The following is a 26617-nucleotide window of genomic DNA, read 5'->3' on the forward strand; positions in this document are numbered from 1 at the left end:
TATATATTAAAAGTTAAAAAACGGAATGTAATTTTCATTATTTCTGATAAAATTGGAATCTTTTCTAGGTATTTATGGATCATCGTTTATATAAAAACACGTAAAATATAGTTTACATTGTATACATGTAATGAAAATTATTTATATTTTACGCGAGAACGCCCAACCCCAATTTTAGTGTTTTAAAACTGAACGCTGTTAAAAATAAAACGTTTTTAAATATTAAAAAAAATGGAGACAAGTAACATTTTAATACCTTAAAATTAAGATATTCTTCTACGAGTATAGTAGGTATATTGAGTCGGCATTTATCGCATCATTTTCTTTTTTAATAAGATGAATAAAACGACATTCGAATAAAGATTAGGGAAGAACACGCGAAAAATACTCCAAAAGATGTATGGACGGGAGACTCTTTCTTGCTTTAGGAAGAAAATATTGCGAATGTGGCGAACGCAGATGATGATGATTTAGAAAAGAAATGAAATGTCAACGGACAAAAAATTAACTTTTCGAAAATTGCGAAAAAGCCAGAATGTCGATGAGGGTGATTTTACTCTACTTGATCATTGATGATGGCGAGGCGTTTTATGAAAGAGAAATAATGTCAGATCGTAGTCACCTGTGTTTCGAGGATCAGCGGACGTTTCCGTAGCCTTACGTTTACTTCAGTCATCGTCTTCATTTCCAGCCAATGCCGGAAGGCCCGGCGCTACCGGCGCGGCGGCTCTGTCTATGTTACCTTTCAAACTGTTCCACTCGTTCTTTACAATTCTACAATTACAAATCGTCGTCCTAGATCCGTCCTCTTGTCGCGTTTAATCAAACCGGCACGAGTTCGTTCCCTCGCGATATAGTGAACAAGATCGTAAAAAAAAAATTAGGATCTTATACACGCAAATCTCTCGAGGGCGCCTTTGTTACGAATTATGTATCAAATTGTGTAAAATAAATTAAATATTTTTTCATGTCCGAAAATATTATAATTGTATTAAAACTGATTCCGTGGCCGCGCGATAATTTTTGACTGGTCGGTTGTTCTGGCTGTCCCAAAATTGGTGCGGAAAAAATTTCGACTAACATCATTCTCGACAAAAAGAACGAGAGGCGAGATTTCAGTTTCAAAGTCTAACTTTGTTGCAGCAATACTCACTTGAAATCGAACGACTGATGATGTTTCTTCATTCATTCTTATTTTTTAAATAACTGCCGCGTTCAACAGAATGTTTATTTTATAACTGTTGAAAATTTTCTTTGTGCCGTTTGAATTAAACTTTTAGATTTATAGAAATGTTATCTCACAAAAAAAAAACTTCCAACAGTTATAATAAAAAATCTACTGAATGCGATTAATTCTCGACAAAAACCAATTCATTTTTTACTAGTTCATGGAAATGTGATCCTGTTACAATTTTAAACGTTACTGGTAGACAAGAAATTGAAAAAATTTCGCGAGTCTTCCGTCAATCCTAGGACAACTAGCAGATTATGTGATTGTGCATCGCTGACTCGCATTATTTAAAGGAATCTGTGGTACCCCCACGATGCTTGGGTATTTTATTCTCGGCATAATTTAACATACACTACAATCAACGGAGAACGTTACGGAGAGCATTGAGTATTCTCGCATCAACTCAGCGAACTCGGGAAACGTTTTTACAATTTCACACGGCAGAATCATCAGCATAAATTGGGGAAACGTAATGCCGTTCTCGCGATCTTCCGGTAGCATCTACGAGATGTCGCGCGGCAAAATACCGCAGTGGACAAAAAGACTTTATGACACTTCTCTCTCTTTCGCACGATGGATTGCGGCACGCGCAAAAATCGTTCTCGCACACGGTAAAAAACCCACGATAGTCTCGACTCACATTCGACTCGTTTGTATATAGCTCGGCGTATCTCAAAAGTGTAAAAGAATGTCGGTTTTCGCGTCGGTTTCCTCGCCGCGTGCCCTTCCACGAAGAGCGGCTCGAAATCCTCCTTAACAGCCGCGAGATCGACGGATCTGAATTCAACATTCTCACACGACAACGTTTCACGACACACTAAGTCTTCAGGGACTTCGTCTCATGCAGCCGCATCTTCATTTCCTCTCTCTCTCTCTCTCTCTCTCTCCCTATTTCTCTTTCTCTCTCTCTCACTCTCTCTCTCTCCCTCTCCCTCTCTCAGAATACAATTATCGAGCGATTTACAGAGCGCAGCTAACTCTACAATAAAATTCGTTTACATTTTGTGAGCGATATTAAAATTGCTTTATATCAATCCGTATTTACATATTTCGTAGATCACTTCCAAATCGTTTTGCAAGGCATCCTTTGAGCAGTGGGCATTCTCATCCCGCGCGAAAAAAACTCACCGATCAGGGATCGCGAGAAAATGCCGATAACGTCGTAGGCATCGCTATTTCAAACGATTTGAAATACGTGACTTGACAATTAATTCCATGGACAAGATTTTATTTTTAAAAATTTGTTTAACGAAGGAGATTGTGTATTATCTTTCTTGATGTGGAAACTCATCTCGCGACATTTATAATTTCTTTCTTACGTAGAAAAAATAAATTGATTCAGCAAAGCAATAGTTTATTGCGTAAGTACAACATTTATAACTAAAAAGATTCGATAAATCAATAAAGAAATAGTGTCCAAAAGCAACGAATAAATTATTACAGCAACTAATTCTTTTTTACAATAAAAATTGCTAATATAACAAGCCAATGCAACAAGCCATGTTTCGTCAAAAATTTCCGTATATTCGACTAATTTTTACAAAGTTTTAACAAATTTGCTGTGCTAATTATAACAATATTATAATTAATTATAATTGTTAATTTTTTTTCAATTATAAAACTTTCATACTTTAACATAAAAAACTGACTATTTGAATATTATAGCTATAGATTTGCTGAATTAGATGCAAAGAAATTCTTGGTTGTTTCAATAAATTTTTTTTGGTGCATTTTTTTAACGAAATATTGATAACTGAGAAAAATAGTAATATATATATGTATATATTTTATATAAATCGTATATTATAGCATATATGTATACATATACATATATTAAATATAGATATACATATTATGTATATCTATATTGTAATATATTATAATTATACATATATTATATGTATTTAAATCAAGAAAGCCAAAAAACGGTTATAGCAAAATTTTAGTGCTCAATAATATTTCTTATGTAATTTTATATAAATTTTCTAATTATTCAAACTTTGTGAAAGGAGTTTATTGGATATCAATAATAGATACTTGTTAGCATTAGTATTATTAAATTGAGAATCAATTTAATTTTGTAACATTATATTCTACTATCATATACTATAATATATAATAGTATATATTATATTATTCTGGTTCAATTTAAGAATTAATGCGTTTCAAGATTGAAAGTAAAATCGCACAGTTTGAAAATTAAAAAAATATTACCTCAATTGTAATTGTGAAACATTCTTAGTTTCTTGCTAAATAATAATTCAAATTTCTTTATCAAAACAAAACAAATTTATGCAAGTTTATATTAAATATAGCAAAGAGATGAAAGAATGCATTTAATGTTTCATTGTTTAGAGGCTAAGAGAAAAGAGATGCGTCTATAAACTAAATTGTCAGATCACGTAGATCTATAATCGCGACTCACGCACGAATGTTCGAGCAGATCAATCAACTATTATCTATTAATACAGTCATTCATCAACTATTTTACTTCACCTCTCTTGTACAAATTATTTTATCATAATTTATTCTTTACTTCTTGTATTATAAGGAACTACATTCTCCCTGAAAAATATTTTTAGACGCCAAGAAAATTAAAGCGCGAACATTCGTGCCTTAGTGACAAACTTGGTTCCAATGTCTGTTGAAAATTGTCTTAAACCACAGTTTCTCTATGTAGATTAATTTAACAATTTATAGACTTAATAGCGTGGCAGAATACGCAATCAATCAACTCCATATCGTCTATCTCTCCTCATTCAAATCGGTGTTTGTATGTGTGTGTATGTGTGTATAATTTAGCCTTTTTTACATACATTACGTATATAAACAACCTCCTCTCGATTTAAATATATGTATATCAGATACACACTGGACGATTTGCTCATTCTCATCTAATATCGCAGTGCTTTCCCGCTCGCCTTATGCATTATTTACTCAGTCACCTCACTTCTTCACCTCGCTCTGCCAAGTACGCGCGTTCTCAGTGTCTCTAAACAAACGACATCATCACTTTTGCTAATAGGTAGTAAAAACTCACGCCTGTGCAATTCTGAGACGACCATTAACAAATACATTCAGCCACCATACACACACGCGTGCGTCGAGCAAATCCGGGATTTGACATTCTAAAAGTTTAGAGATTTTTCCCTTCTGTACACGCGGCACACGCATATCGATAAGACTTCACGCTAGTGAGAGAGAAAGAGTGAGAGAATATTATCATTAGGATCATATATTAAGTAATGTCTCACGTTTAAAAGAAGGAAGTTCATGAGAAATCACTGTACAAGAAAATGAAAAAGCACAACAGTACATACATCTCCTATATAGAAGGATTATTTTATTCTCTCAATTAATATACTCATAAGAGATAATTAGTGTAGTCTGAAATAGTCAATCTAAATAATTCCTTTAACGTGGTATATAGTGATGCTCGCGGTGACGAATGCGGTCTTTAAGTTTAAATTGTTTGACATAACTATTTCGTATGTTAAAGTTTATTGACTATAAATGTGAGATGTGAATTGCATTCCTTCTCTTCTGTGCTCGCGACTCTTTCTTTTTCTTTCTTCCTTTCTTTGAAAAATAAATTACTCTCGACCAGTAAAGCTATCTTTTTCATTATCGTTCAATCAGGAAACTGTTCGAAAGTCTATTCCATCGTATTTCATTCAGAACTTATGACACATTATACACAGACATGTAAGACATCTAAACAGAGTTTTCTCTTCCCGCTTTCTTTCAAATCACTCAATTAAAATACAAAAATCTGATCAATCCAAACAATTTTCTTTCACACACAATCAATCAATAATTTTTGACACACCTTCACACTAGTGTAAAATTCTCACATAATAAGCTATTTATGTGTTACATTTGAAATATTTGAAACAAAAGTTCAAATCGATAATAATATATAATATATAATACAATACGGATAGCTGCGATCAGTCTCCAGGTGTGTTGCGAGCCATCGACACATTCATACACTGTCAGGCAATCACATCAATCACAATTTACGTTTTTTTTTCAAGATCTTGTTAATATTTTGGAAAGTGTTAATCTTTCACGAAGCAGATAAATAGTACTGCAAGCTAGAGAATAAGGATTACTTTAATGGCGGTAACTCTGCACCAAAGGAAATTTCCGATTTATTTAATGTCTAAAATAATAAATTAATGAAATTTAATAAAATAAAATTTTGATTTCAACGTTGATTATCTCTATAGACGAAAATGTACTTGTCTAATTAGTAATTTTTACTATCTCAATCCTCGTTTATTTTACATATTATTCAGTGTTTTGAAATCTCTTTAAAGCATATCTTGCAATATTTTGTTCGTACAACATTGGTATTATAAATAATTACAAAATGAAATCCATTATCTACGTCGAGAAAGTATTTTGCTAGAGGATGTTACAAACGACTGCAAAGCTTCGAATGAAATATACTGAAAAAAGCTGTCTACAACAGCTAAAAGTTTCAATTCTAAATGTAGATCTAGATCTTTTTTCTAGATCTCTAAAATACAACAAAAAATAATTAATCAAAAGATTCGTCGTTAAAAAATAACATGCAAGAAATAGAATATTCTTTTGTAATTTGAAAAAAAAGATGGCAAGTTATATATTGTGTTGTAACAAACGCTTTCTTATAAACAATGTCTAGCAATTAGACTCAGCTTTCGATTCAATATAACATTAATTGGCTTTGGTTTCACGGTATCGTCTATTACCACATTGCACCCACGTTAGATAGATCCATCGTCTGAGTTACAAACTAATTTAATTTGTATAATTAAGGCGATGGATCTAGTCTCCTCTCCTATATAAAAAAAATGTTTATGTAGATGAGGAGGAAAAATTTAGTTAATGATGGTTAAACAAAAAGATGTGATCAACCAATTTCTCAACAAATGGTATTAAGTAAATATAGAGATACTGTAATAAGAGTTTAACCACAAGACAGCCAAATCATATAGTTCCGCCATGTTTCCTCCTGAGAGAAAGGAGAAAAAAAATAGAAAAAAAAACGAATGAGAAAGATTAGTAAATGTATATCCTTCTCCCTCGCAGGATTTTGACAAAATCGCCTTACGGATAGACTCTTATTACAAATCCTCTGAATAAATATTCTAAAGCTTCTTGTATCATCGAGATTTGCGACAAAAAAAGACTCGAGCTATTTCCAACTTTCCCATAATTTAATAATTACTCAATGGAAAAATGATGTATACTTAGATAAAATGAAACGCATGCATATGCAATTGTAACTATAATTATTTTCTATACGATTTATATCTGTATGTATGGCAGTAATTTCCTTTTGAGTAAAAATATTCTGGTATACATTTCACTGGGTTTGATAAATGCTGAAGTAGCTTAAGTCTTCTTGAGACTCAGATCTCATTAGGTATTCTATCATGTAAATTACATGTTACCAATAATTATGTTAAGCAGTAAATTTATTTTATTACATAATCTCATTCTTGCCGTGCAGTTACAAGCTGCTCACACATCAATTTCATACATATTCGATCTTGCTACCTATTCATTTTCGCACGCTCACACCAGAGAGACCACGCAAAAAACCAGACGCACACATATTCAATATATAAATCGGAGCTATCCGCTTTTGTCGTATAAACCTAAACCTCCTTCGAACGAACGGAATTGTGCTAATTTGTCAAACCAGTAAGAGAGTAGGGGAGAATTTTCGAAATATTATAATACACGCAGTGGCGATTAGTGCAAAACATTAGAAAAAACGATACATAGGCTCTGGCTCTTGTTTTCTCGACGGGGCCGACGTGCTTATGGAAAAACCGTCGGCCCCGTCAGTTACCACCGTTCGCTATGGTTGTTGCATCGGGACCCGTGGATGGAGGATCCGTTTGGTTTTACGAGTAGACCCACGGCCCCGATTGAATTTACTCGTACTTAAGAAAGGTATTCGATTTCTGATCGCGCTGACCCGGGTGATTCTGCCAGGCGCCCTGGGACGCGTTCGGGTTATTCGGCCCGGGGCCGCCGGTGCCGGGATTGCCAGTATTGCCGTCGCCGCCGCCTTGGTTCATCCAGCTGAGGAAGCCGGAATTGCCGCTGTTGCCAATGCTGTTGTTACCGGAGGGCGGCTGGCCCGGTGGGCCCGGCTGGTTCGAATAACCCTGGTCGTTTCCCTGGTTCTGCAGGTTGCCGATCAGACCCCAGGACGCCTGGTTAAGGGCGGCGGCCACCAGTGCCGGATTGACCGGCAGCGCGGACAGATTCAGACCACCCATCGCCAGCGGATTCGACATCCCACCACCGCCACCACCGCCGTTGTTTTGTCCGGTGATACCAAGAGCCTGTAGATTTGGCATATCGAGATTGCCGCGATTACCGGGATTATTCCATCCGTTCGGGCCCATATTGTTGCCCGAATGACCCATATAGCGGTTACCCTGATAATTGCCCTGCACGTTATTATCGACGGGCCCCGGCGCGCCCCTGCCGCCCCTCATGTTCGAGTTCACTTGATTATTAAAATTTTTATTGTTGCCCTCGGACTTGGGCGCGGCATTCGAGACGTGTACCGAGACACCCTTGATAATATGATCTTCGCCGCAGAGCGACTGGGCGACCTCGGGGTCTAGGAAAGTAACAAACGAGAACGCGCGGAAGGGTTTCGGGATGAATACGTCCGTCACCTCGCCGAATTTGGAGAAATAATCTCGTAGATCGTCCGCGGTTAGGTCCTCAGTACAGCGGCCGACGAATACCTTGCAGGGTACTTGCTGAATCATTCCTTCCTACACACAAACGCACAATCAATCAATCATGTACAACAGGTTATACAAAGGTAAAACTTGCGTACAGTGCACATTACTCACAATACCGGCGGCGGTAGAATCGCTGTGAGACGTGTAGCGGTTTCGTGAAGAGAATGGCAAAAACGTAACACAACGGTACATTACGGTTTACATCAAGTCATCACATGCATATACATTACACACAATTAAAATTTCCGTAGATACGCAGGGTGTGCAACCTCTCGCTTCTCAGCTTAGGACTCTAACGTTCCGTCGATTGCAATTAATCTGCACTAAACGTCAAGTTTTATATAGAAAATTCGTGTATATATTTTTTATATTTATCGATTCAAGAAAAGACGCCGGCTGGCTCGATTTACATGTAAACATAATGTTATATAATGAACACTTAAGCACTATGACCACTTGAAATCCATGCATCAATCTGTACAATCTGTCTTTTCCTTTAGGTTCACGTTGTAGTGAATATCTCATGCTACATTACACTGTCTTAATTTGAATAATAAGCACATATTTGATAAAATGTAAACAATTATCCCAGACTAATTATCTCTACCATTAGACAACATATCTGGTATATTTAACAAACACCATGAATTAATGGGAATATGTATATAAATCTTTTTTCTTTGATATTAACTCGATCGATCATATAAGATAAATTGTTTATTTTTATAATCTTAATTATCTCTATTATAAATATAATTATAAAAAATATTTTAAATAAGTTTTATAATTTTAGAGTGGAAATAATGTAACAAATTGTTATACTAGTTCGAATAAACTAGAAAACGTATAAATCGCACAAGGAGCACTAAGATTTGCTTTGACCGTTTATCCACCTATCTTCTACTTGAAGTATATTACAAATTTTTATACTATTTTGTGCGTTTTTACGATATTTTTAATAAAAATGGAATAATATGATTTCTATATAAAAGAAAGTTGTTTATATAAAATATGAAAATGAAGCTGTTTAAACTTTTTTAGTTAAAAGTACAATAAAAAGATTATTTCGGTCAAAATTAAATGTTCATGATGTATGTTTGAACAAAAATATGTATTAAATATATATACAATACATATATATAGAATAAATTTAAATAAAGTCTTGAAAGCAGTAAAACAAATTTTTCTACAATTTTTTCAACATTATACCACGCATCTTTTTCATTATTTTCGACATTTCTAGACAAGACAATCCGCTAGTAACTTAATATGCATCATATTAAGAATAATAAAATAATGACAATAAAATTAATAAAATCCAAATAGTAGTAAAACATTAATCATCCAAGATTTTGTCTCTTGTCTCTTTATATAAGAAACATCGATTGCTTTTTTATATGTGATAAAAACACAGTAATAAAAAAAACCGTTTAATAAATCGCGCGCTAGACATTAATGTCCGATAATCGTCGAAAAAAAAACTTATATTTTACAGATTATAAATTAGCTATAAATTAGTTACATGAAATAAAGTAAATATTTCTGATTTTTTAAGAAACCGCATACTAAATATTTTCTAACATCCATTCATACAAATTTTCGATTCATTTTTATACGATCCTTCGAAGAAATCCGCTAGATTAATGCACCGCAAATAATACATGATAATAATACAACATTCATAGATCGCTTATAGATGCGTGGCATAATACGGTCGAGGAATGTGCATCGAATCCTAGGAGAAAGGACCGTCATCGTCATGTCGCAGATCAACATGTACGCAATCTAGTATTCCCATTAAAACATGATTGATTGTAATTACGAATTTTTTCTTCAGTATCTCGTATCCGCGACGTGATGATCCCTCGACGGCCGGTGCTTGTAATAGCGGTCGTAGTAGTTCTCCTTTGGATATCTCGCTGGATCCGCGTATCTACCGTCGACCGGGTCGCGGCCGTCCGAGGTGACAGCGTAACGGCCGTCGACCTCGCGACTGTCCATCGCGTACCTGCCGTCTATGGGTTCCCTACCGTCGACGACGTACCTCCTGTCCATCTCGCGGGTGTCGATGTATCGGCAGTCCGCCTCTCGGCCGGGATCGACCGGCAAATGCCTCGCGTCCGGATGCCTCGCGTCCGCATAGCGCACCTCGTATCTGCCATCAGATGCGACGGCGTAACGGCCGTCGGCCTGGTCGTAGTAGCACCGTTGCTCGTATCCGTAGTTGCTGTACCTGCCCTTGTCGTACTGCTCCGGACAATGGTCGGCCGGATAGGCACGTCCCTCGCCGTAATACCGCGACCCGTAATCGGCGTCGGACGGTGGATACGCGGAATTGGCGGGCGCCGCGGCGACATTCGCATGCGGTGGCGGCATGTAGCCGCGGGTATCGTAGGCAGCGGACTCCTCGTAGGCGACGTAGCCCGGCTTCTCGTTGTAGGCGTTGTAGACAACCTGCTGCTGACCGCCGCCCCCACTGCCTCCACCGCCGCCACCGCCGCCGCCGCCGCCGCCCTCGTACTTGTACTTGTTATCGTCGTAAGGATAATTCGGGGGATACGATGGGTAGTGAGTGGTTTTGTAATCATACTCCGAGTCGTATCTCGGGGGTGGCGCGTTCGGGGGCGGAGCAGCGGTCTCGGACGACGACGAGTTTACGCTGGGTACGTACGGCTTCGACGCCGGCACTCGGCGGCTACTCGGCGTGTGTACCGGTATAGGTCGGTAGCACTCGTTACCGTGCTTACCCGTATCATACTGACGTGCCATCATTATTCCGTCTATATTCTGGAACCAGATTACACCAGCCCTCGACAATCACATACAGACTTGATCGAAATGTTGGAAGCACACATACGCATTCGCTCCGCTCAACGCTCCGTGTCGCAACGCGTCTCAGACTAAGTACTTGAGTCCGGGTTTTTTTTTTTCCCGATATATCATCACCCGTCGACGTCGGTGAAAAGCGCGTATGTGGAAAAAAAGAAAAAAAAAAGAAAAAAAAAACAATTTCGCAGCGCAAAATCTACTCCGCGAAACGTAAACGTCGGATAGCGAACTAGTGCGCAATTCATTCGCGAGTTTTTCATTCCCGATTACGCACTTTACCCAGCGTAGAGCCTCGCAAAATTTTTTTCTTTTCCGCGTAATAATTTGGACTCTAGAGTATTACTTGGGTATCATAACAACGCATCGCGGGTCTCACAAAAGCTATAAAGCTTTGCGCGCCTATGTTAGAAATCGCTTTGACCCCGGATGGAGATAAAATGGATCAATTCAGGGTTGAATAGTAACTAGCGAAAAAATTGGAAGTTACGTAATACAATTAATAACTTTTAACTTAACTTAAGCCTTCGGCACACGATACATTTTTCATGCTAGATCGCATACGAGACATCTTATTACGTGTCCTGATTGGCTCGAATGCTTATATTACCAATCGTAAGACGGCTCGTATGCGTGCTAACATGAAAAGTCGTATCGTGTGCCGAAGGCTTTAGTTTTAAATGAGTTAATTTTTAACTAATTAGTTTTAAAATACGCACATATACTATAATTTATTAATTTTATTTCCTAAGTTAAAAGTTTATCTATGTAGAAAGTAAAGTTACTGTATAAAACATTTTTATATAGAACATTCCATATAAACTTAATTTACAAATAAAATTTTAAATTAATTTTAAAACCCACATATCGTAATTGTTTTAGTATATATATTTGTAGTAATCAACTTTTTCAAAAACTACATTTTAATATATAAATAATACTTTTTAAAATTAATTTTATTATACAGTTAATTTTGTAATTTTAACTTATTTTGGTAAAAAAAATATATTAAACTTACCCAAAAACACTTGACCAAAAAATTGATCAATTTCCTCTCTGTCCAAATCTTGAAACGATTTTTAATCTCTTTATCGTGAACACAAAGCTTTATAAACAGAATTGCCAGTTGAGGAATGCCCCTTAAATTTTGATTTTGTTATCATCATTTTTTTTTAGAAGAATAAAAAGTTTAGGATAATTTTTGAAAGAGAAAAATATAAAGGTCTATAATATTTTTATCCTTCCAAAAAATCCTTCGTGATTGCAAAACCTAAATTTGAAGGAAGATCCCCTTCTGGCAACTTTGTTTAAAAGAATTATTCCCGCATCACGAAATTTGCACGAATTCTTGGGTCTAAAAAACCGATTAAAAAATTGTTTACGAGACATACTCCATGCGCGCGACTATGAAAATCTGCATTTACATACTCCAGCATACAAAGTCATACCCGTTACAATATTTGATGTATCCAGGATACGCGCGCTCATGAAAATATTGATCTTTTTCTTCTCAGTTACGCTCTTTCAACGTGCGATACACTCCTCATAATATGCTCATTCACGCGTGTAATCGTAAACTCGGGATGCTACGCAATTTATAGTGAGTGCTTTGATTTATATCAGCGTAAAGATAGGCTGTTTATGAGGATTTCTGTTTTTTTTTTCTCATTTGCCGTGATCGAGGCTTACGAAAGCTTCGGTCACTTAAAAAAAAAAAAAAATCTCGAGAAAGATAGCACACGACTGTTAAGTTTGCCGTTAAGCTGGGTTTACGTTTTATCGAGTCATTTCTCTCTCTTCGTTGCGATTGACACAGGACTATTAATCACTCTCTTCAAGAGATCTCTCATACCGTTTTCTTAGAGAAACACAAACATACTGTATTATTTACATGTTCACGCAAGCACACCATTACCGTCGCTCTCTCCACTCGGATCACGCACCACACACGTATAAACATACATTCATACATACAGACATATTACATTCTTTCTCTCTGTATAATTCCACCACACTTATAGCCTTTCGCACATTCACCTATTTATACCACAGCGAAATATACGTCTCATGTACATAAAAATAACATATTCAAGGAATGTGAGAAAATATTGACATTCGCATTAAAGCATTATTTGATAAATGGAGATAGACAGAAAGCTCATAAGATAAGATATTATCCGTATTCACAGTTGTAAGCTCTTATCAGTTTTAGCCGATTGACTCTCACGCGACATTCCAACCTCTACTTGAAATGTTACACGTGTATTCATATCTGAACATATTTTGAAATGTAGACATTTGCGAGGTAACACATGACGATCGAAATTTAAATAGTTTTGCATATTTGGAAAATACTATATTATTTCGTATTGTCTCAAATTTTTAATTAAAAAAAATTTTTCTCTTATGATTTTGTTAACATAAAATTAGAAAATTGAGAAAGAAATCAGAATTTATTAACCAAAAGAATAGAAAGATAAAATTTATGCAGTTGTTTTTACATGTTAATTATATGCAACATAATTTTGTTGGTAACGATACTGCAAAATCAATTAATTTTATCATAATAAATTATGTCAATATTATTGTAACAATTTAATTACGTCAATTTAAGTTATCAGTATTCTTGCTAAAGACAACCGTAATAAATTATTTTAATAGCTCATAAATAATAAATTTTGCTATTTTTTAATAATATGTACAGATTGAAGTCACGTGAAATACTTGAAAAAGAGAAAGAAAGAATATATCATTTCAAAAACAATACAAAGCAATAGTTTTCAACAACTAATTAATTATAAATGTATCATTTAATATTTTTATAATTATTATTCTTATTTTTGTTATATATAAAAATTATAAAGAGCAATATAAATTAATGATTGATTATTGTACAAATGTGTTGTGTTATATATTTTATCGTTCAACATAACAAGATATCATTCAATAATAAAATATGTAAAAACTTCACATTAACAAAATAATTGAATAAAAACGTTAAAAAATGTACAATCAATTGTAGCTTTTTCGTTATTTCTGATAAAAATATAAATCTTCAGATTTCTCCTGTTGCTTTTGAAATGATTTATTCGCTCTCCATATGTTTTAAATGTGCATCATCGATTTAATAATTTTTCAAGACTTTTTTTATATATTTGAGAAAGCGGTAAAAAGTAGCAGAAAGAATTATAGAATCTGTAAGTGAATTATGTTCTTACCTTACTGTTAGGAACCTTGACATCGCACCATCGGCCATCTATCATATGACGTTGAGCGAGGCATCTCAATTGCGACTCATAACTTCCAAATCGAATAAAGCCAAATCCTTTGCTTTGGCCAGATTTCGCATCTTTTTTTACCTATAACATAGAATTTTAACGTGATCTTTCACAATTACAGAGTACATCGTTTATATTAAAAAAAAAGTTTAATTTTTGCATATTAAAACGTTTTATCTATCTTCGTTTTTCAAATATATAAAAATATGTTGATTTTAAATGGTGTTTAAAACTCTGAAATCTTTAACAGCTTTAAACATTTTAATGTTTTAAATCTAAACACCGTTTAAAATATTTTTAAGTATTTCAAAAACAAAAATATTTTAATATCTTTGATTAAACTTTTTTTTAATGTATGCGAATATTTTACTTTTTAATCATTTATTTGAAGTTTTTTCTTTAATTGTTTTAATTATTTGCTTTTTATCAATACATATTGATAACACACTAATTCAGAATATGTAAAGTCTTACGTTATAAATATTTATCTAGTTAAAATTATTTATTACAAATTATTATGAAAACATTTTTGTCTTAACAAGTTACCGCGTGACACTGTCTTCCTTATCTAATAAATCAATGAGTTTAAAGGAATACTTTATTAAAGCAGTGAAACGTAGAACTCCTCCGTGTTAGTTTCCAAAGCGTAAATTTCGATAAACACAGACACTTACCTGTGCCATAAGAACTTCACCAAATGTTTCAAAATACTCGCGTAAATTCTGTTCGGTTGTTTTCCATGGCAAACCAAGTACTATCAAGTCAGTGCAACGTAACTTCGTTTCCATTCTTTTAGTCTTAGCTGTGGAATTTTCCAAATTGTCATCAGATTTACGTTTGTTCTCTGAAAAGACAATGTTCAACGTTTAGCATCTTGCAAATATTTGCTTTAATTAAAAAAAAAGAAAGAAAAATGTAAGTGTAAACAAGGAAAAAAAATAGTTATAAGTAGTTTTAAACAGCTTAGAAATATTTAATTCGCATATTGTTTTCTGATATTCATCGACAGCAAAGTTAATTTTAATTATTAATTAGTTTAAACTAAAATTTAAGTAAAGAAAAGCTAACATTTTCTTCTACTTTCTTCTGCTCATTGCAAAATAGTAAAAAGCCAAAGCTTCTCATCTCCTTTCTTTTCATGGAATGTTTCTACTAGCTTTTATTTGATTACATTAACAGTTGTGTGTATGTGTGTGTTTGAAGTTTTTCCATTAGATTAATTCATCAGAAAATTTCGTTCTAAAATGGTCAATTGGTAACGTGGGCAACCAATGTGTCACTTGTCACTATCTACCATGTACTTTTTGGTTTCTATTTCTTGCTTTTTGCCTATTGTCTTTTTGTCTCTTTGCACGTTTTATCGAAATTGGTGGACATAAAAGTTGAACTCCGAAAGAGACGAGAAACACATTGCAAGAAACCCCGATTGTCGATAAAATAGTCGGGCAAAAGAGCATATTGTAGATTAGTTTTTAATTCATTTGAACTTTGAGAATGGTTTTCGCTGATATTACCGCCGATTTTGGCGAAATCGACAGAAAGGGAATAAACGCTAGCTTTTCTTCGCTTGCTAATAAAACTAATTATGCTATATATATTGCTAATTCTTCGCTAATAAAGTTACATCTTTATGGACCATGAAAACATTATTCCATTTGTTCATTATAAACTAGAATAACTTTAAAATAAACACCTTAAAATAAACTTATCAATTATAAAAATATCAAACGTTTCTAACTCACAAAAAACCAAGTGATTAAATTAATGTACAAACAAAGAATCAAAACAAATATTAATAAGTAGTAGGATATAACTATTGAAAAATTAAATGGAATTTCGAAATCCTTTATAAAATGGATTTCAAGAAATATAATATCAATTTAAAAAATAAAAATAATCAATAATGATTGCTTGGTATTTCTAATGTGAAGAAATAGGTATCAATATCTCTTAAACTTGTATCAAATCAAACATTAGGCTGCGTCCTAAAATTCACTGCCAGTACTAAAAGTCTATAGTTCATGTTACGTGTACTATATATTTTCAGTACTGGCAGTAAATTTTGGAACGCAGGCGGAAATTGAATATAAATTAGAGATTGAAGTTTAACCAGTCGAAACAAACCAGATTTAAATTAAAATTAAATTTATCTAATTAAGCATGTACATATACATATATTGTAATTTTCAATTCGCAATTCTCAATCACCAAGTGTGTAGTTTGATATAAACTTCACAGTGACTTAGGCCGAACTTTGATCAACTTGATTGTCATCTAATTCAACTGCGTTTTGCAATTAAAAAAGTTTCTAATTACATTTATTCTCCCTGATCTCTGAGACTTCTTTCTTTTTTCAGATATTAAAGATAATTTCAGATATTAAAGATAATAATTCGGAGTAATTATTTTTTAAATTCTATTTTGGATAACTGTATGTTCTGTTTTGAATAATATACATTAAAATCTTCTAGAGTGTGATAAAATTTCAACCTTTTTTATTAATAGAATTAATAAATATATGGATAATCATAATGGCCTTTAAAAACAAAAATCTTTTAACTCGTTCAATAACTGGCAACAGCAAGAACAGTTAATTGTTGCGAGGCTACGTAACAGTGTGTAAAATTAGTCAGAATTACAGCATTATATAGTTATTTCCTTTTTTAAGTAAATCCTCTTCAGTCACTTTATTTCAATAATTCAAATTTGTACTTAAAACAATATCTAATTATTTTTTATTTTTATACATAAACAATAAAAAAAATCATAGTAAATTATAATTTATATTACTATAATTAAATGTTTTATATTTAATAATTTCCACTTATTTTTTATTTTTTCAAATATATTGCTCATAAACAATAGTGAGTAACGTTACAAAAATCTTTTTCAAAGCATTGTCTATTATTGGGTTTACTAGATTTGAGAACTGTTAGAACATAAGTTACTAATAATGTAATTCATACTTGTTTTTTGTTTATTATTATTGTGAATATATAAATTCGTATCTACGATGAGGGAGGAAAGACAATTTGTTGTCAATCTGAACTGGAGTATTATGATTTGTTCAAACTGTTTTAAAGATTAAAAAATCCAAACAAAGAGGAAGAATTCAGAGTGATTTGTTTGGCAAATTTATCTACAAAAAATTAAAAAAAACTGACCATGATGCTAAATTCTTTGTGAATCCCACCAAACATTACTATGTACAAAGTACACACGAAGAAAATTTATAAAATAAATTTAAAAAATACAATTAATATAAAATATAAGCAAAAAAATAAATTTGTTTATGTATATAAATTCACCATACCCAAGATTAATTTTATTTCGGACAGAATTCTATTCTCGTTCAATTTTAAATAATTCTACCAACTCTATTCTCATCAACACAAGGTAAACAGGGAAGCTCGGCCGAAGTCATTCTCCGGAGCGTTCAAGCACGTCTCGTATTCCGCTCCCAGGAGTTAAAGCCGCGTCATCGCCGGCGACTGGTGGTCAGTCGGCTTTTCGACGCCACGAGCGCAGCGCCGCCACGTTTCATTATAAATATCACGGACAAGAGGGGAAGAGGAAGACAGACGTACGCGCGCGCGCACGTACTCGCGCGTGTGCGTGCGCGTACGCGCACACGTATACGTACGCGCGATTCACAAATACCTTTGGGGAATACGCAGAAGTAGATAGCTTTGCCCCAGCCGTTCTCGGGCGGATGGAGGCGGCCGTCGACCAGTCGAACGCCGCGCATCGTACGGGATTCCGGGTTGCGATACTTGAGGCCGCAGGTGCCGGGGAACTGGGCGGACAGGGTGGTGAGCAGGAGCGTGGTGTCGTCCTCGGTCGGCAGCTCGATCGGCTCCTCGCCCTCGTCCTCGGCAACCTGGATATAGGACGACATGTCGGATGTGTTGGTGGTGGTCTCCTCTCGTACGTTCCCTCCTCGTTTACGAGTTCCTCGATTCCCTCGCCGATCGGACGCGGCGGCACTGCTGCTGCTGCTGCTGCTGCTCTCTGGCTGTTTTTTTCCCCCGCGCGAAGCGTGTATTCCCCTCTCACTCTCTCTCTCTTTCTCTCCCACTCTCTCACTCTTTCTCTCGTTCTCTCGCTCACTCTTTCTTCCTCGCGTTTCTCCCTCAATTACTCCGCGGCCGTTCGGTCTTTCGCCCTCGCGTCGACGTAACGAAAAGCCGACAGGGTTGAAGGACACGGGGAACCTCGTCAGGATTCGCTCTTCTTAACGCTTAACAACACAACAAACACACACGCGCCACGGTCGCTCGCTCGCACCCAGTCACGCAACACCGCACCTCTTTCTCTCTCCGCTCTCTCTGCGCGACGCGCCGCCAGCGCCACCGCAGGAAGTGACGACTCCCGGCTGCGCGCGGCGTCTGGAAAATTCCACCTTTTCGCGAAGCGAAGCGGATTACGGGATCCACGACGGCGGCCGAAAACGCGCGTTCCGCGTTGCCCGGTCGGGCGACCGCGCGGAGAATTCGTGGTGCGCTTCCGTAACGCGTGCGCGCGCGCAACGGTCCCTCGGGAGAGAGATCGTGATCCTCGCCGCGGATGAGCGTCGTGCCGCGGCCGGCACTAGGACGGCGTAGGAATATCGCGTCGAACGCTGCGCCGCCGCGCGGCAATGGCGCGCCGGTCGACCGACCGCGCGCCCATCGATTTTCCGGCGAGCGCGCGCGGACGTGCCGTCTGTATGTATACATTTTCTCGGCCACGCGCGTGGAAAGCCACGTAGCCGGTATGTATTAAAGCATCGGTATGTAACACTGGACTGAGCTATCGATTTATAAAAGTGATCGAGAAAAATGAGGGATATAGAACGCAAAGACGGTCACTGGAACATTCAATGGAAAGTGATAGAGAGTGCTGTTTATTCTTTTTCGCGTTTATTTTCATTTTTGTCGATCATCTTATTTATAGATTAACAGCTCAAGTGCAGTACTATATATATGTCAATAATATAAACTCTATAAAGACAGAATTGAAAATCTGGTAAATATATATATTTATCTTTGACCACCGACGATCGAGAGACTATTTTGATTGTTCCAATTAAACTTATTCAATTTCTTCATGAAGAAAATTTTATATAAAAGCTATAATTTACGTTACGGATAATTTTTAGTAAAATTTGTCTCGAAGAGAACGTTTTGAAATTTAGAATTGATTTTACAACGAAATAATGAAAATAGTAAGATACCAACATATGATTTTAGCACAGACTCGAACCACATTTATTTTATCAGCAGTGTCATAAAATCGATGTGGCTTGTAGTTCCAAATGTAAAAGTATCGATATCAGTGGCGGTAATGTTCGAAGATTTTAAGATTTCAAGCAATTTCAATCTTAAAAAAAAGTTGAGAAGAATGACTCGGGTTTTTCTCTACTTGATATATATTTATCGTTTTATTTCCCAATAAACTTTATAAATATATTTTGTAATATTATTTTATGTCTTAATTATTTAAAATAATAAGCATTGTTTGTAAATTATCTACGCGCCGTGTATCTCAGACGGGTCGAGTGATCGTATATTTTTCACCCCCAATGAAATGGCACAATATCATATAGCAATAATATAAAAGTTTCTTAAAGTTTTTTTTCAGATTTAAGAAAATAAATATTTCGTATTTTTAATTTTTCTTATATTAGATAGTATAAAGTTTCTATTGGTAGAGTTTATCTTCTTTAGTAAATGATGTTTGATACCAAATTAAATTTTTATTGAATACGACATATATACCGGAGTTACCTTATGATTCTCTAATAAATTATTTCATATAATTTTTTCTGATTCTCTTTTTATTTCAGTAATCAAATTTTGTCCATCTTTTCGTTCAATTTAATCTTTTTAAATTCTTTATTGGTAGAGATATATCTCGTAAATTGTTTTTCGTCCATTTGCTGAGAGTAATTGGTCCATTAGTACATGACATAACAATGCGCGACTTTACGGCTATAAATCAAACTGTAGGCGACGTGACAATTAAAATTTAATAGAAATACCTAATCGCCGGTATTTAAAACAATTCAAGCGCAATTCTTGGGAACTGCTTATTCAATTAATTATGTTTTGTAATGTGTCAGTTTCTATTGGAAGACCCTTGCTACTCGTGTAGTAAACATGCACACGATGACATATATCTCTTCCCGTGGTAAAGTAGCAAGTGCGTAATGAGTAGCATTTAAGTCTTCGATTCATTTACATACTATTACACACCAGAGGACAGACAGTGCGTTGAAAAATACATTAAATAATATTGTCTCAGAAATAGCATTGCAATAAACTTGGGAAAATATGTATTAATCACGTTTAAATCGTAAATATAATAAATTATAATAATATTAATGAATTAATTAGAAATGCATTTTTAAATAATTACAGTATGATAAATATATAAGAATCAAACGTGGTCTCCTTATAAGTGAAAGCGCTGATTGCACAAAAATTCGAGAGGAAATGTTTCGTGCAATTAGAATTTTGCAAGCCAATAAATTCTGAGTGTGAGAGTGAGTATGATATTGTTTAACCAAGCAATGATTAATTAAACTAGAGTCGAGGTTAATTGACGCGTTGATGAAATTGATCTATATCACCGGACTCTAATGAGCCCCGCAGTTTTAACTGGAGAGATCTCGACGCTCACAAAATAAATCGCCCGACGATAATACAGCCTGCATTTTATTAACTATCAATAAGCGCATCGATCATATTTTCGTTTGAAGTAAAAATTAAATAACACGTGTGCTGCTTCGAGGTAATACTTGTAACATTTGTATGACTTAACTTAATGATGTATTCTTGTCTAGAATAAAAGTTGAATAAGGTGTTTGCTTTAAGATGTAATATTTATGGCATAACTCAGCACACAATATTTATGATAAATATTTATAATATTTTATATGAATAAAAAAATATATATTTATCTAACATGTTGATATATGTTAGTATATAGATTAAATATTTTATACAATATTTATGGAAAATTTTTATGTAATCTGTTCATTACTTAACTCTAAAATCACGAAAATATTTATGAAATATTCTTATATGTTTTATAAAATATTCAAATAATTATTATGAATATTTTGTAAAACTTTCAAAAATATTGCGATTTGGAAAGGGTTTGCTGTAACAATGGGTTAACCTACTTAAAAAAAAACAAATAAATTCTACAATCACTTTTAGTAACTTTTACTTTATTTTCTCCGTTTTTATAAATGTGCGTGTTGCCCATTGCTGCAGCAAGTCCTTCAACTGCTGTATATTGCTCTTCAAACACAGGTGCTATAACTGACTTATAAGTCGTTTGGTGGATTATAAAAATGCTTTCGTCGCAAGAAGGAAGAAACGCCACCGGATACGGCAAGCGTGTACGTGTCTGTAAAAAGCCGACGCCACCCCGCGATCGCGGGAAGAGATCTCGAAGAAACGAGAGGACGTCGCGGCCAAGCGGCGGCGGATCGGACACGCGATTGAAGCGATTCTTTCGGAGAATTGTCATTGACTGTTAAACACTTGCGCAGTCACCACGCCGCTTTATGGTCCCGGCTGTGTAAGTAGTTTTGGTGTCACGAGGCACGGCCTTTCGAATTACCCGTCGGCGAGATAACGTTCCCGCGGAACGACTACCTATAGAAATCCACCGATAGAAATCCTATCGTGATGATGAATCGAAAGATGGCAACTGCCGAACGGAGAGGAGTCCCGAAGATTGGTCCTTTTTTTCCACATCTTGGGACTAAACTTCCCATGCGGTTTATCTTTACCCTGTTTCTCTGTAATTTGAAAAGAAAGAGAGGGGGGAAAGCTGAACCACGCGAGAAGTTCAGCCCTGGAGTGTGGAAAAAGAACGAGCCTCGAGGTCCATCGTCATTCGGAGTTCCTTCGGAATATTCTCGAAATGCCCTTTACCGATTAAAATTGCTCTGGGAAACTCGCCCTTTTCCCGGCTGTCCGCGGTGTAAAACTGAGCGAGCAGCGTTCCTTCGCAAACTGGCCACTTTTCGGCCTGAATTGCGGATCACGGAATTGCGTAAAAACGGAGATTCGATCAAATATTGCCGGTCTATCCGAATGTCTCGTGATATCGAGATTTCGAAAGATTTGATATCGACCACGTTAAGGTGGATCGGAACCTGTTCTAACGGACTCGATACCGTCGCGCGTCGGAAACGTCTGCCCAACGTTAAATCCCAACCGCGTTGCCCAATTTATAACGCAATAAACAAATACATAAATTCGGCCGATCGCCATTACTGCATCGACCTGCGAAGCTCACGGGTTGCGTAACGCGCCCTGACATTTACAACGCGAACCGGTGATCGTCCATTCAGCGAGGGGGTTTTTTTTTTTCCTTCCCTCGCTGCGGGACACACGGCGGATTGCGCTCTCCGAGGATCGTGTCGCCGGAACGAGAAGAGGAGTTTTCGAAACGACATACGGAGGTCGATCGATCGACTGGTCTCGCTGTCCGACCTGGAGCGAGAGGAGGAGGAGGAGGAGGAGGAGGCAAAGACGAAAGGGACGAAGGTGAACGATGATACCACCATCACCATGCGAACCGGTGTGTACGACGGCGACGTGACGGGGGGGGGGGGGAGGCACACACAGGTGGGGCTCTGTATCCCACCCGCGGAGGACCCAGCGGTCTACCCGAGACCCGAGGATGATGCCCCGTTCTGGTGGGAGGAATTTAGGTTACTCGTACCACTAGGGAATGTGGGCCGACTATATACCGGCTCATCGCGACCGTCCGACAGTTCATTCCTTCCCCGTATTTCCGATTCGTCGGATCCCAGTATCATCGCCGGCCGCCGGGCACCTGTCTCCTCTGCGCCATCGTCGTCTGGCACTCCGGGTGTCGTTCTCTCGCACCTCTCTTCCCCATAGGTAAGTCCTGAGCCAGCGGGAGAGGCGGCAAAAGGCAGGAAGTGGAGAACCGTCGGCTACGAAATCTCGTCGCACCCTCGAGGGGACCGCTGCTGCTCCCTTAGTAAGTGCTTTACCAAGTAATTTACCCGAGGACTGTAACTCGAATTTATGATATCCACGTGTATCGATATATTAAACCTGGGAAACATTTCGGTAGAGAAGCGACTGAATATCGATCGCGTGTTAGACAATCTCTGTTTGAAAATTGCAATCTTTGTACACGAGAATTTACCTAAGTAGAACGACAAGTCGCGATAACAATCAAAATGACATAAAAATGAATCAGAGTTCGCCAAAAAATGATTTTTAATAATTATCTTGAAATCATCTTGATATTCGATGTCATGATGACTTTTTGTTCCACTTGAGTAGAATCATAATGCAACTCTGTCTCATGTTTAATAAAACGTAAATTTTCTTCGTCGCTGTTAACGTTTTATTTGTATAAATTAGAGGAAGTTTTGCACAGCTGAATTTTTCATCTCGTCTTTGTGTCTAAGATTTAAATAATTTTTTTACAAAAATGTTTATAAATTGATGATCGATACGCACACTGCGATCTTTTCATCGACGATAGAAACGCAAGGTGCATCATTCTGTGCAGCACCGAGCATTGAACTCTCCGAGATTATACCGGTTTTAAGGCCTGATTTTATTAAAGTGCGCGTTCTCAGCATATCCTAGATGGGAAAATCTCTGAGCTTTAACCTAAATTAGGAACGTCGAAGATGTGACATAATCATTAACGCGAGCTCGGGAAATTCCTGCCTTTGTTAGAATCTCCCCCGTTTCGCGACAGCACGCCGAGGGAAAAATAGACGTTGCGCCATCGCGTTTTACGAGCTTTTGTTACTTAATGTCGTTGAAAGTTACCTTAACTCTTACGTGTGTTATTCAGTTCTTGATTTACAGAGTAATACGAAACGTTTTATCTTAATTTCGAATGTCGTGTCGCTATGAAGTAGATTAAAATTAACAGACTCCTTAATTTTTGCGTTAGAAAATTAAATGCGAGTTGTCTAATTATGAATTTTTGCATTTTAGGTTAATCTTAATAACAAATGAATTAAATGCTCTTTTGAGAAAAATTGCGAGAAAGGCGATTAAACGTTGAAATTTTTTAATTTCCGACATTATATATCTAATTGTAAGTTTCGAACTGAAAGTTTTGAAAAGTGCAGTGCTGTTTTCTCGAAATCGAAAGTTGTCTATTGTTCGTTATTAATTTTTAGATAGTGAAAACGTCTCTGATATCTTATAATTATGCTAATAATGGGTAGAAAGGTGGACAATATTATTACTTTTATGACAGATGACGAGGTCAGTTAATGAAGAAAGTGCGCAATTAGAAACGATAATTCATTTGAAGAGCGCGAACTGGACGAGTCCCAGTTACTCTCCAGCCTAATTTAACGAAAACATTTTAAACGTTATTTTAAAATGTAAATTATTTGGCGATAAGTCTCTGCTTCGAACTCTTTTTCGCGCAACTTTCTTAATCCCTTTGCTGCATCACAGTTTTTAATTTACAATGTCCGTATTGGAGAGATAAACGAATAACAACTTGCATTGAGATAAATATTTCTACATCTGGCACGACGTCTCCGGCACGCGATTCATTTATGAGATAAGTAAAGGATCGCTCGTGAAAGTTTGTAGGTGCAAAGCGCCGCATCCTGAGAGCTGTAACTTACGAGTCCGCTTGATTTCGCGCTCGAAAGCAGGATAATTTTTCTTATACATACCTCCCGCAAAAAAACTTCTGAGCTTACATGTAGTTTTTTAATCAGAATTTTAATGGCAAAAAATCTTTTGATGAATTCTGTCATCTTTCCTTGCAAATATTTCTAGATACTTATATTATTATAAAAATGCATCCGATTTATGGATGGCATAAAACAAGAGCGTTGAACCTGCGCAAGATAATTGTGTGAAACAAGCGATCCAGATCGAATCATATCGAATCTGGCGCACCATTGAACCTTGAATGATATTTTTCTTTCTCATCTCGATACGGCCGCGTTTCGCAAGCCTCTTTGAAACTAGACAGCTCATCATCTCTAGTTACGTGTCCCTATTTCGATTGCTTTCGTACTGTTCCATAAATTTCCTTGTTAATCTGAAACGTTGAAAAGGCACTCGAGTAAAACGATGCTTATCAATCTTTTACAAGAGACGGAATTCTTTCGGAAGCTAAGAAGAATTAGGAGGCATCTAATCTAGATAAATGCGAATAATAATAATAGTAATGTAGATTGATTTGAGAGATCAAAAAAGTTTATGCATAAAAATATATAACTTTAATAAATTTTAGAGTAATTGTATTTGTATAAAAATATAAACTTTATATTTGAAAAAAGTAATTTTGGTTCAATAATTCAATTAATTAGAGAGTAAAAAATTTTTTGTTGATAGCAAAATGCTTTTACACTTGTAATTTTATAATAGAAATAAAATTTTATATTGGAAAGACGTGGATATATAAACAAGAATCGTTTTTTAAACATTCAAAAAATTTCAAATGACCTATTTATTATATATAGGATTCTTTTACATGTCGTAATTACAATATCTACAAATTACCAAATTGTTTTTACTACTTACGAGTTTCAAATGAATTCGGTCATTAACTAATCTTACTTTACGATAATAATCCCAATAATAAAATTTAATCGAATTAATAAAATTGTTTCTTTCCAGAAAATCGATGTCAGAATGTTTACGTCGATCGTTTACGTTGCTTAGAGATCAAGTACTAAAAATAAAAATAAAAATATTTTATGTATACGTTACCTTTCACCGGGAGATTATTTGAAACTTAATGATTATTTCGAAATTTCATATCTCATACTTTATTTCATATCGAGAAAACTTTCTTGACATTTTATCCTTTTTCAATCGCGTATGTTCAAGTAAAATATGATTACATAAACGACCGCGCGGATTACACGCATCCGCAATTTTTTTAATGCCTTTTATATTATTAATTTATTTCGTTATACGCAGACGCGGGACGCCAAACACGTTATTTACGCGAGGCAAATTCTTTTTCGAGTGCACCTCTAACGATCCACATCACCTTTGAATTTCCCTTTCACTCGTTCGCGTTTCTCTGTGCTTTTCTAAATAATAGATTTAAGATTCTCTCCGCACTTTTAATGGAATTCCATGTGACTCGAGATAAAGAGAAATATTTTTCTATCGTTCTCTACAATCGAGCCGGTGAGAATCGACGAAATACTTTTCCTCGCGAAATCGTCGCGTTTTCTCGTGAGATAAAAACTTAGCGCTTTTAAGATAACCGCGATAATTACGACGATCTTGCACAAAGCGATGCATGGAAAGCGTGTGTAACACGATTGTACACTTCGCGCTATCACGAGATTTCGACACCCCATGTGGGTAACGAGTTAACTTTGACACGCCAACGGGAGCCCCATTGTGCGATACAAAATATGAAGGATCGAGATTAATATCATTATTGTTGAAATAGTTAACGCGAGAGTGAAATTATCGTCGAAAGATCTCACCGTAAATGCTGCTTTGAATAACGTACCCGTCGATTTT

General features: G+C 36.0%; 3 protein-coding genes across 5 annotated transcripts in view; 1 reads left to right on the forward strand and 2 right to left on the reverse strand.

Annotated features, from left to right (window-relative positions):
* Positions 1-1353: 1353 nt before the first annotated feature.
* LOC114255349 (TAR DNA-binding protein 43-like) lies at positions 1354-9899 on the reverse strand. The gene is made up of 2 exons (XM_036293363.1): positions 9818-9899; positions 1354-8025 (listed from the first exon to the last, which is right to left on the reverse strand). The coding sequence occupies exon 2, from the start codon at positions 8017-8019 to the stop codon at positions 7165-7167; it is 855 nt and encodes a 284-aa protein (XP_036149256.1). The 5' UTR covers positions 8020-8025; positions 9818-9899; the 3' UTR covers positions 1354-7164.
* On the reverse strand, positions 9592-18445 carry LOC105838684 (TAR DNA-binding protein 43). The gene is made up of 4 exons (XM_012684415.3): positions 17760-18445; positions 14774-14943; positions 14040-14180; positions 9592-10782 (listed from the first exon to the last, which is right to left on the reverse strand). The coding sequence occupies exons 1-4, from the start codon at positions 17995-17997 to the stop codon at positions 9829-9831; spliced, it is 1503 nt and encodes a 500-aa protein (XP_012539869.2). The 5' UTR covers positions 17998-18445; the 3' UTR covers positions 9592-9828.
* A 333-nt stretch (positions 18446-18778) lies between these two features.
* The window catches only part of LOC105838688, a 28296-nt gene continuing 20457 nt past the window's right edge, over positions 18779-26617 (forward strand). Inside the window, exon 1 of one of the 3 annotated variants that reach the window (XM_012684421.3) lies at positions 18779-18852. Coding sequence is in view for 1 of the 3 variants with exons in the window: in XM_036293364.1 (XP_036149257.1) it covers positions 21658-21671 (14 nt within the window). In the remaining 2 variants the exon portion in view is untranslated. Of the gene's footprint in view, positions 18853-18934; positions 21672-22888; positions 23112-26617 lie in introns of those variants that run through there. The other 2 variants (XM_036293364.1, XM_012684420.2) reach the window with 2 other exon arrangements.

This window comes from Monomorium pharaonis, chromosome 10, assembly GCF_013373865.1.
Source record: "Monomorium pharaonis isolate MP-MQ-018 chromosome 10, ASM1337386v2, whole genome shotgun sequence".
Classification (NCBI taxonomy): domain Eukaryota; kingdom Metazoa; phylum Arthropoda; class Insecta; order Hymenoptera; family Formicidae; genus Monomorium; species Monomorium pharaonis.

What these genes read in the sequence shown, in the direction of transcription:
- LOC105838684 (XM_012684415.3), bottom strand. Translation starts at nt 17,997, where the DNA reads ATGTCGTCCTATATCCAGGTTGCCGAGGACGAGGGCGAGGAGCCGATC. An exon ending in CTTCTGCGTATTCCCCAAAG is followed by an intron (nt 14,944 to 17,759) that starts GTATTTGTGAAT and finishes TTGTCTTTTCAG; the next exon opens with AGAACAAACGTAAATCTGAT. An exon ending in TCAAGGTTCCTAACAGTAAG is followed by an intron (nt 10,783 to 14,039) that starts GTAAGAACATAA and finishes ATCTGGTTCCAG; the next exon opens with AATATAGACGGAATAATGAT.
- LOC114255349 (XM_036293363.1), bottom strand. Translation starts at nt 8,019, where the DNA reads ATGATTCAGCAAGTACCCTGCAAGGTATTCGTCGGCCGCTGTACTGAG.